General features: G+C 51.6%; 1 protein-coding gene across 1 annotated transcript in view; it reads left to right on the top strand.

Annotated features, from left to right (window-relative positions):
* The first annotated feature begins 6 nt into the window (after positions 1-6).
* SCARA3 (scavenger receptor class A member 3) overlaps positions 7-10,038 on the top strand; it is a 50,013-nt gene continuing 39,981 nt past the window's right edge. Inside the window, exon 1 of the mRNA XM_049632388.1 lies at positions 7-198. Coding sequence (XP_049488345.1) covers positions 192-198 — 7 coding nt within the window. The 5' untranslated portion in view covers positions 7-191. The remainder of the gene's footprint in view (positions 199-10,038) is intronic.

The raw sequence follows: 10,038 nt of genomic DNA, 5'->3' as shown, positions 1-10,038 counted from the left end.
CCGGCGCCCCCCGGCTGCGACCCCGCGGACCCTCCCCTCGGCGCGCCGCCTCCGCAGCCCGGCGCTCGAGCGGGCGGCGCGTAGGGCGGCGAGCGGGTGCCGGCCGAGGACCCGCCGGCTTCACCGAGCGCGCCAGTCCGCAGCTCGAGCCGCCGCCCCGGGGCGCTCCCGAGGCCCCTACCGGAGGGATCATGAAAGGTAAGCCCCGAGCGCTCGAGGACGAGGCGAACCCCGGCGGGACCCCCCGCGCTCCCCTCCCCGCCCGGGCGCGGAGGGGAGGACTCTCGGGGTGGGGCGGCGTAGCCATGGGCTCTCCTGCCCTTCTGATCCTCCTGCCTAAGGCACTGATATGGGGGACGCATGCAGCCCTGAGTGTCTAGAGGAGGGAGAGTTCACACAGTCACCTTCTCACTCCGCATCGCTCTATCCCTAAAAACAGTTTGAACTTCCAGAGAAGTTTCTGGTCCCTTTAACCGGTCAGCGCAGAAAGATGTCACCAGCCCAGCCTTCTGGGTGGTGTAAATCCCCAACCAGGGGACCCATCCTAGAGCTCCCGCAGCCCCCTACCTAGCTTGCCAGGTGCCAGGCCTAGGTACTGTCCTCCAGGAACTTCAACCCCTTTTTCAGGAGAGACCTGTTTTGTCCAAGTGGCTCAGCCCAGGCCCTGCCCCACCCCAGCCTCTGAACCCTGGCTGACCAGCCCTCTGACCTCCCAGGGACAAAGCATCTGGGAAAGACCAGTGGTCCAGGCCTGAGCTCTCCCCTGGAGCACTGGGTTATCCCCACAGTGGCCCTTCCTTGCAGAGACAAGAACCAGACTTGGTCCCTGGTGCTCATACCTGGGCCTGGCTTTCTTGAAGCCCGGGAAAAAGCACACTTTGCCTTAACACTCATTTTCAGGCTAAGGGCGCAGCAGACTTTGGGATCATCTTATGGGACAGGCAACCTTTGGGGTTTTTAATGCTCTCTCCCATGCTTTCCAATAATCCTTCCACAGCACCTCGGGCAGGTGCCGGTGTTCCTGGTAGTGAGAACCTCATCACTCCTTTGACTTACCGAATGCTGGGGCTGACAAAGACCTTCGAGATCATCTATGTGGCTTTAAATATACTCCCAGGTGTTGTTGAAGTATCAGCTCTGTTTGTGTCTTTTACATATGAGGGTCTAAGGGTTCCTGTGGAGAAAGGGCCCCACAGACAAACCTCTCTGACTGAATGCAGCCTCCGTGTTGTATAGTTGAGGAAACTGAGGCCCAAACAGGTAGAAGCGGCTTCATGGGTGTGCAGACCTGTGCATCTTCACAGCTTCCTGCGCTCGGAAGGCCTCACACTGGGTTCAATGTCTTGAAAATGCTTAGTAACTTTTAAACAAGGGCCCCTAACACTTTACCGGCCTCTACGAATTATGTTGCTGGTCCTAGGGATAGGAAGAAGGAACTTGCTTAAGACTCACAGTGAGTCCAGAGAACCAGAACCCAGCGGCCTGACTTCCAGGCCAGAGCACTGGCCAACGCACCCCTGCCTCTCTGTCACTTCCTTCCCTCTGGCCTCCGGACCCTCTATCTGTGCTTGCTGACGGCCTCACCGTGTCTTGGGCTGTCTGGGATGAGGCAAGCAAGTTATAATCACCTCCAGGGAGTTCCCATGGCAGCAGAGAGGAGCCTCACCCACGAAGCTCCTGCCTTCAGCTACCACATCTGTGGAGACGTACTCACCCCGGTCAGCCGGCCTAGGGCAGGTCATTACCCAGAAGCCTTTGGAAGGGTCTTAAACCACATCTCACCACAGGCTTGGGGCCCATACTGCTCTGGGCCTTCATGACGATGGTGAGATGCTACACATACTCAGAGTGGTGTGGCTCCACCAACATCCCCGGCAAACACTGTAAGAGAAAACAGAGTGAGGGACAGCAGGGCAGGGCAGGAATCCCCTGGAGTGGAGGAGCCATCTGGCTCCCAGAGAGGAGGGAGTCGGGAGCACATGACCTGCCTTTCTGAAACTCAGCAAGGCAATTCCACTCCTCCGAATGGAAGAGGAAATGAGCTAGTGTGGATGAATATTTCGAGGAGGAGGGACTACTGTGGCAGCAGGTCTCGGGGTCTTTGTGGCCTGCCGGCCGGAAGTCTACAGGCTCCCTCCTTGGGTTCCCAAAGTCTGCCCCTCTCACTTCTTCTTCCCTGTTCTCAACCAACAGCCTCACCACCATGTGGGGCCAAATTCCTCTTCACTGAGGCCTTTGGGGCCGCTATCATGTATTTGTCCTCCAGTCTCCAGGAAACCTTCCGTGATCTCCCATAACATCCCAGGGGCATGGGCTGCCGGGCTGCGGGGGAAGATGAGGGTTGATTCCCAGGGCACCCCCCCCACCCCGCCCCGCAAGTGTCTTCCCTCATTCTCCCCAGGAGCCAGGAAGACCTGCCACCTCTACCTGAAATGGAAAAGGCAGGGCAGACAGCAAATATTTGGCCTTTGGATCCGTGGCGTGTGAAGAACCAGGGTTTTTTTCACCCACATGGAAAAAGTAAAATGCCCAGCAAAGCAGGGCAGCCCTTCCAGACTGGCCCTTCCCCAAGGGGAACTGGCTTCACACGCTCCTCCAAAGGCCCCACCAATCTGAAAATTACATCTGTTGGCCAAGATTCATCATCTCCCCTCAAAGCAAAACATGGTGATGTTATGCTTTGTGGGGGAGAGGGGTGTTGGTGGGGACGGTACGTAAACCAGAAGACACATTTGCTGAGGAGCACGGCCCCCGGTGGCCAGGCGCCAGGGCCTGCTCCTGCCAGCCAGGCTGTTTCCACCCCGAGGCCCCTCCTGCCTGCCTGCCTGCTTGCCTGCCTCTGGCTGGGCCTCCCAGGCGACCACATCTTCTGATGCAAGCTGGTACCTGGCCCCAGGTGCGGCCCCTTCTCACACCTGGGGGCCACACAGCCGGCCCCGGGCCTTTGGTGACTGGCCCATCTTGGAGCTTCCCACTGGCCTGTCTGAGCCATTAATAGCCACCTGTGGCGAGAGGGTCCGGTCGTGGGAGTTCTCCCAGCTATCCAAGTGATTTGAGAGTCAAAAATAGGGGCTCGAGTCCTGGCCCCACGTGAGGCTCTGGTCAAAGCGTTTCTGTCTCTGGGCCTCGTTTTCCTCCTGGGTGATCCCTAAGGCCCGTCCTGCTCTGATGCACTGTGGCTCAGCCCAGGACCTCTGGCCCTGAGTACCACTTGGGGAGCGGAAGTGACTCGGTGGAGGGATGGTTGGAAGCAGGCCCACCGCACGGGTGAGTCTTTGCCCCTGGGAGACTTGTCCTCAGCTGCCACAGACAGGGCAGAGCCACACCCCGCTGTTCCCCAAGCGTGGGAGGGATGGCCCCTCGCCACAGAATCAGAGACCAGTGCCCATGCTCCGTGGAGAAAGGGTGGAGAGGGAGAGAAAGAGCTTCAGAATATAGCAGTGTGATCCCAGGAAAATCCATCCCCCACAGCTTGGCGGAGGGGATCATGAGCGGGCAGACTGGGTCCCCTTGGAAAGCCTGACCTCCATCCCCAGACATTGGGTGCTGAAAGGAGCCTGAGACTAGAAGAAAAGGAGCTGACGTGGCAGAGGTGCAGCGAGCCACTAAACGGCCTGATGTGGGGGGGCCCGGGAGCTTAGATGATGGAGGTCATCTCCAAACCCTCACCCCGCCCCACCACTACTCACCTTGCCATCCAGCTGGGGTAATTTTAATAGCTGAAGACTCACATCGCAAAGCCAGTTTGCGAGGAAAAAGAATTCTGCTTCTCAGCAGATGTTTGGTGGAGAGCTTAGCTGTTTCCACGAAAGGCAGGCCGCCGTGCTGTGCGTTAAGACTGGCAGGTTCTGGCATGAGGGACTGTGCCACTATACTCATAGATATGCTGCCCATGTCGGATTATGTTTAACTTAGCAGGTGTGTGTGTGTGTGTGTGTGTGTGTGTGTGTGTGTGTTGTGAGCACTGAAGCCGGAGGTTAGACCTAGCCCTGTACCCGCCAGCTTTATAACCACATGGCTATGGTGAAGTCATTGCTACTCTCTGGCCCCCCTCGTCTGCAAGTAGACCGCATCGTCTTTAATGTTCTTTCCCCCTCTAACATTCTACTCTTTTGTTTTTCCTTCTGAGAGGGCTTATTGATTCAGTTATTTAATTTGAGTGCAGCTGACACACCCCATTACATTAGTTTCAGGTGTGCACCATACTGACTGCACAAGTTTAGACATTACGCCGTGCTCCCCACAAGTGTAGCTGCCATCGGTCACCCTACAGCACTGTTACAGTATCGTTGACTGCGTTCCCTACGTGGTGCCTTTTCTTCCCCTGATTCATTCATTCCATAACCAAAAGCCTCTATCTCCTGCTCCCTTTCCCCCATTCTGCCCACCCTCCCACCTCCCTTCTGGCAACCATCTGTTTGTCCTCTGTATTTATAGATCTGATTCTGCTGTTTATTCATTTGTTGTTTTTTCGGATTCCACATATGAGCGAAATCATGTGGTATTTGTCTCTCAGTCTGACTTACCTTCACTTGGCATAATACCCTCTAGGTCCATCCATGGTGGTTGCAAATGGCACAATCTCCTCCTCTTTATGACTGTGTAGTATTCCACGGTATATAGAGGGTACCTATATTTATATCTCTTCATCTGTCTATTGATCCATGTCTATTTTTCTCTCAGAATAAGACTGTAGAGCCCACAGGATAGTATTAGGATGTGAGTGTCATGAATATGGCGATCCTGTCCACCTTTTTCTTGCCTCACTCTCTCACGGTGCCTGGCACTTAGGAGATGTCCACTGCATTTGCTAGTGGATACGTCTGAGTCCCCTACTGGGCTGAAATCCTTCAAGGCAACAGCAACACCGTGCTTTCTATCCCCAGAATCTAAGGTAGGTATCCCATAAAGACTCATGCTTCTAATTAACATTCACTGTCCAATCTCCAAATGCCAGGGCTTGTGTGTATATTTGTGTCTAAGGGTCAAGATAAATGCAAAGAAGAACTCACTGCCCTTTCGCTCAAGGAGCTTACCCTTTGCTAAGATGCTTAAGATTTGTGCCCAAATCATTCGAAAGAGATTGAAAGTGTGCCATAAGAGAGGTCCTGGGGAGGCCATTTGGGGTAGTTTTGGCTCTTTTCCTGTCTCCCTCTTAGCATAGCATCTGCTATGGACTCTCTGGTTCTCACGGGGCACCCATTCTAGTACAGTCTTCCCTGGCCTTGTGGATTTGACATATGAGGACAGGCTGAGGATACCAGGTTTACGGCTCTGGGCACCAGATTCATATTGCTGACTGTGTCGTGAACACCTCTAGAGGCCTGCGGACACCTACAAGGCTCAGATGACATACCTCACAGCCACCTGAACCTGAGCTGTGGTTATTGGCTGTGGTTATTGGTTATTGGTTATTGGGATGTTGCACCACACTTTGGTGGCTTCTGCCCTCAGGCAGAGACGAGACATACACACTTAAGAAGAAAACTGGATAATGAAGGGAGACGAAGCAAACAGACAAATGCATGGTATATGTAGTAGATTCAGTGGGAATCCCGGGGAGAAAGAGCAGTACAGGTTGGGGGGCAGTTTGGGGAGGCTTTAAGGAGGAATGAAAGGGTAGGCAAAACTTGGGTCAGGTCACTTAGGGGATAGTCATGAGAGGCAAGAAACAGCGTTGTGGAAAGCTGGGCTTTACGTCATTGGGTAAATGTGTTTAGGGGTGATGGGTAAAGTGATTTGCCTAGGGTTGAGAGCTGGGTCAGCGACTCAGGGAGCCACAAGGCCAAGAGGCATCGAGCACCCTGCCAAGGACTTCCGGTTGTGTCTTGTTGATTTTGGAGAAGCCCTGGAAGGGTTTGTCAGGAGATGGCCTGGAGATGTGCTCTAATGACTTTAGCCCACGTTGGAAAATCTCTGCTTTTAGAGAATGGCGGCAGAGGGGGTTGGGGCGGGAGAAAAGGAGCCTGTGAGGGAGCCAGAGAGACACAGGCAGAGAACCGTGCCGGTAATGTCAGGGAAACTGAGAGGAGAAAGTTCCAAGAAGGAGGAAATGGTCAACAATGTTGACTGTTCCTCAACAGAGTTAATTGATCCGAGGAAGCCAGGCGGCACAGTCTGAGAGGGCAATGGCTAGATCTGAAGCAAAGGTACGGGGAGACCTCGCATTAGAGAAGTTCCAGAAAAAGGTAACTGAGTAGTGAACACAGAGCGCAGAGCCAGGCATGAAGGGGTTTTCAAGGTGGGGCTGGCCTGTGCTTATTTAAAGGGAGAGGGAGAGAAGCAGAGTTCTGGAAACGGGCATGTGGTGAGGAAGAAGGTAGCAGTGGGTAAGCTTTGCCTTCGAAAGAAGAAAGGCTCTCTTTTGGGGATGCAAGGGAAGGGAGAAATGACATGTACAGACACAGACTTGTTGCATTTAATCTTTTTATATATAGTACATATGCATTATGAAACATTTTGAAAAATTCGGTAAAGGGGAAAAAACAGCACTTACTCCTACCCCTCAGAGATAATTGACAAGATTTGGATGAGCATTCTTCCAGAAATCTTTGTGTGAATATTGGCACACCGATTTTTTTCATATGGATAAGATTATACTTTCCATGTTATTCTCTGTATGTATTTTTAAAATTCAACGAACTTAGATATCTTCCTTGGGGAAAAAATTTTTTTAAACTGTTTATTTCAGAGAGAGAGAGAGCAGGGGAGGGGCAGAAAGAGACAGTGAGACAGAGAATCCTAAGCAGGCTCCACGCTGTCAGCACAGAGCCCAACACGGGGCTCAATCCCACAAACCGTGTGATCATAACCTGAGCCAAAATTAAGAGTCGGACAGTCAACTGACTGAACGTTGAGACCCAGGTGTCCCAAGTCTGCATTATTTTTAAAATGGTTGCATAATATTCCATATATGACTTTACAATAATTTATTTAACCAATCCCTTATTGATGGGCATTTGAGTTATTTACGTTCTTCCTTGGGTTTGTCACAACATACAATGATAATCTTCACACATTCATCTTTGCCCCACTGTATAAGCATCCCCTTAGGAAAAAATGCCTAGAAACGGGGTTGCTGAGTCAAAAGGCGTGCTCATTTGAAGTTTGGAAACAGAGTGCCACACGACTCCAAAAGCATGAGTGGGCCCCTCAGCCCCACTGGGTTTGAGGTGTAACACGTGGAGGAAGCTTGGGGAAGGTGTAGACTTTTGATCTTTGCAGAAAAGGAGGAAGTGAGTTCATCTTTGGAGAATAAGCGATCAGAGAAGAGAAGGAACAGCGAGCGAGGATCCAAGCGGGACTTGATGGAAGCCAAATCCACGCCATTCTCTGACGTCCTCTCACCGGGCTGGGGTTCCCCAGAGCAATGCAGAGGAAACAGGCTGAGGGGGTGAAGGGCACAAGGGCCAGGAGACAAAGCTAACGGCCCCAGCATGCTGAAGCTTATCCCAGGGAGCTAGACTGAGAGCAGGGTGGAGTGAGGAGTGAAAAGGCTTAGCGCAGTGGAGAGATTGAAGAGCAGTGGGAGAGGTCCTTGAGGTCCAGCAGATGGGACAACAGTAAACTTTCTGTTCCAGAGGGCACGCCAGCTGAGCTGTGGCCGAGGCAGAGAAGAGACTCATAGATTCCAGGTCAAGGAGCTTGGAGGTCTAGGGAACCAATGGGCTTTCAACAAATGTTGCTTCCATTAAAGTTGATGGCAGGAGACAGTCCAGAACATGAGACGCTCATGCTCTGTCTCTGTCTCTCAATAATAAATAAACGTTAAGAAAAAAAATTAAAAAAAAAAAGAATTACTAAAAAAAAAGTTCTATGGTCAAATAAGTTTGAGAAACATAAAATTAAACGCAGGTTGAAATGGGCTTTTTTTTTTTCTTTTGCTGCCTTGTCAAAATTTTCACTACGGTAATGTGAGCTTCCACGATGGTGATAGAGTACGCAGCACTTTCCAGACTTACTTGATCAAAGAGCTTTCTTTGTTTTGTTTTTCACAAAGAATATTTTGGGATTAGTGTTCCACAGGCCATATTTTGAAAAATGGATTTCTTGAAAGTTGGAAATTGGCCCTGAGCATAAGGGACACTGGGAAAGGATGAAAAATGACAGCAGCAATTCGAGTAGGACCGAAAAAGAGTCCCAATAAAAATGACAGCCACTACCATTTATCAGGTATTTGCCCTTCGCCAGGTACTTGTCATTTATTGTCTCATTGGGTTTCTTTTTTTTTTTTCTTTTTTTTTTTTAACATGTATTTATTTTTGAGACAGAGAGAGACAGAGCATGAATGGGGGAGGGTCAGAGAGAGGGAGACACAGAATCTGAAACAGGCTCCAGGCTCTGAGCTGTCAGCACAGAGCCCGACGCAGGACTCGAACTCACCGACCAAGAGATCATGACCTGAGCCAAAGTTGGACGCTTAACCGACTGAGCCACCCAGGCGCCCCTCTCATTGGGTTTCCACAGCAGCTCTGTGAGAAGATGGCGTGCTCTCTAGTTTGCACGTGAAGTTGAGAGAAGGGAAGAGAGGCCCCACAAGAGAGAGAGCAGGGGCCTCAAGTGGTGAAACACAGGGAGAGTGAAGGGTTTGAAGATCCAGAAGTGACCACAGAGATCAAGCAACTGGTGATTCCCACCCCTCCCCCACCATTTGCACGGGGTTTCAGGGTTCAGGGGCAGCGGAGGGGTCCCTGTCTACACAGAGGAGGACCAGTGTGTATGTGATGGGGGAGGGTTGGGTCTGTTGCATGGAGTGACTAGAATAGGCAAGGTTCTTTTCTCACATGGAGGCCACACCGCCCCTTGAAGGGGTTTCTAGAAATGGGGCGGGCATCTGGAGTTATCACAATGATCAGGGATTGCTGCTGGCATTTAGCGGGCTCGAATGCCAGAAGTCTGCACAGCGTGGGTAAGCCCTGTCTAACAAAGAATTGTGTCCCCCAGATGATGGTCCCCCAGTTGGGAACACAGGGGGCAAGAAAGGCAAGGAAAGTCGTCGGGGATAAAGAGGGCTTAGGATAAAGGGTGAGTCTCCCCTCAGCCTCTGTGGTGACCCGGGAGCACAGTGGAAGGCAGGCTGAGGGCTGGCTCCGAGGACTGACACAGAGGTGGGCAGGAGGAGAGCAAAAACCCATCCCAGAGTACCAAATGTGGATTTTAGGAATGAAGGCGCAGGGAGCAGGTGATCATCACAGGGAAGCAGATCATGACAAGTTGATGAGCCGGAGAATCTGAAAGAGAAGGACCGGATTCATTAGAACAGAGAGGGGAAGACGGATTCCCATCGGAATATAGCTGTATCCACACAGGAAGCCTGCTGGGAGGGGGTAATGGCAGGAGGATTCTAATGAAAACAATTTTGCAACCGTAATTATAGCATTCTGCAACCCTAAACTATAGCCATTCTGCAACTTTAAATATAGCATTGGCTCCTGAGAAGACTCTGAAATCTTTATTTTTACCGGCCCAATTGGCCGTTTTTGAAAACCCACTCTGTGAACTCCATAGAAGATAATCATCAAAATATGTTCCTTGAAGTTCCCAAAGAAAGACCTTTTATTCAGTTCCTCGAATCTCTCCCCCTCGCTGACTCTGATGGAAGATTGCAGTCCCGGAAAGGCTACGGAGTGAATTAACTCCATATTTTTGGTCAACCAAAAGAAAGCCAGTGTCGGTGACCACAGTTGAGTTAGCAGTTGGTTCACAGGTCCAGGCTATTTTCCACCTCCAGGGAGAAGTGAACGGAGCTCAACCCCAACAGAGTCAGCAGTCCCGCCAAAAATGTGCCAAGGCATGAACCTTCAATCACACTTTCTACATGGCTCTGTGAGAGCAGAGGCACAAAAAGGGGGGGTGGGGTGCCTGGGTGACTCAGTCGGTTAAGCGTCCGACTTTGGCTCAGGTCATGATCTCGTGGTTTGTGGGTTCGGGCCCCGCATCGGGCTCTGTGCTGACAGATCAGAGCCTGGAGCCTGCTTGGGATTCTGTGTCTCCCTCTCTCTCGGCCCCTCCTCTGCTTGCGCTGTTTCTCTGTCTCTC

The sequence above is a fragment of the Panthera uncia genome, chromosome B1 (assembly GCF_023721935.1).
Source record: "Panthera uncia isolate 11264 chromosome B1, Puncia_PCG_1.0, whole genome shotgun sequence".
NCBI classification, from domain to species: domain Eukaryota; kingdom Metazoa; phylum Chordata; class Mammalia; order Carnivora; family Felidae; genus Panthera; species Panthera uncia.
Note: the sequence above shows the minus strand (reverse complement) of the source record. Positions and strands in the feature narration are given on the sequence as shown.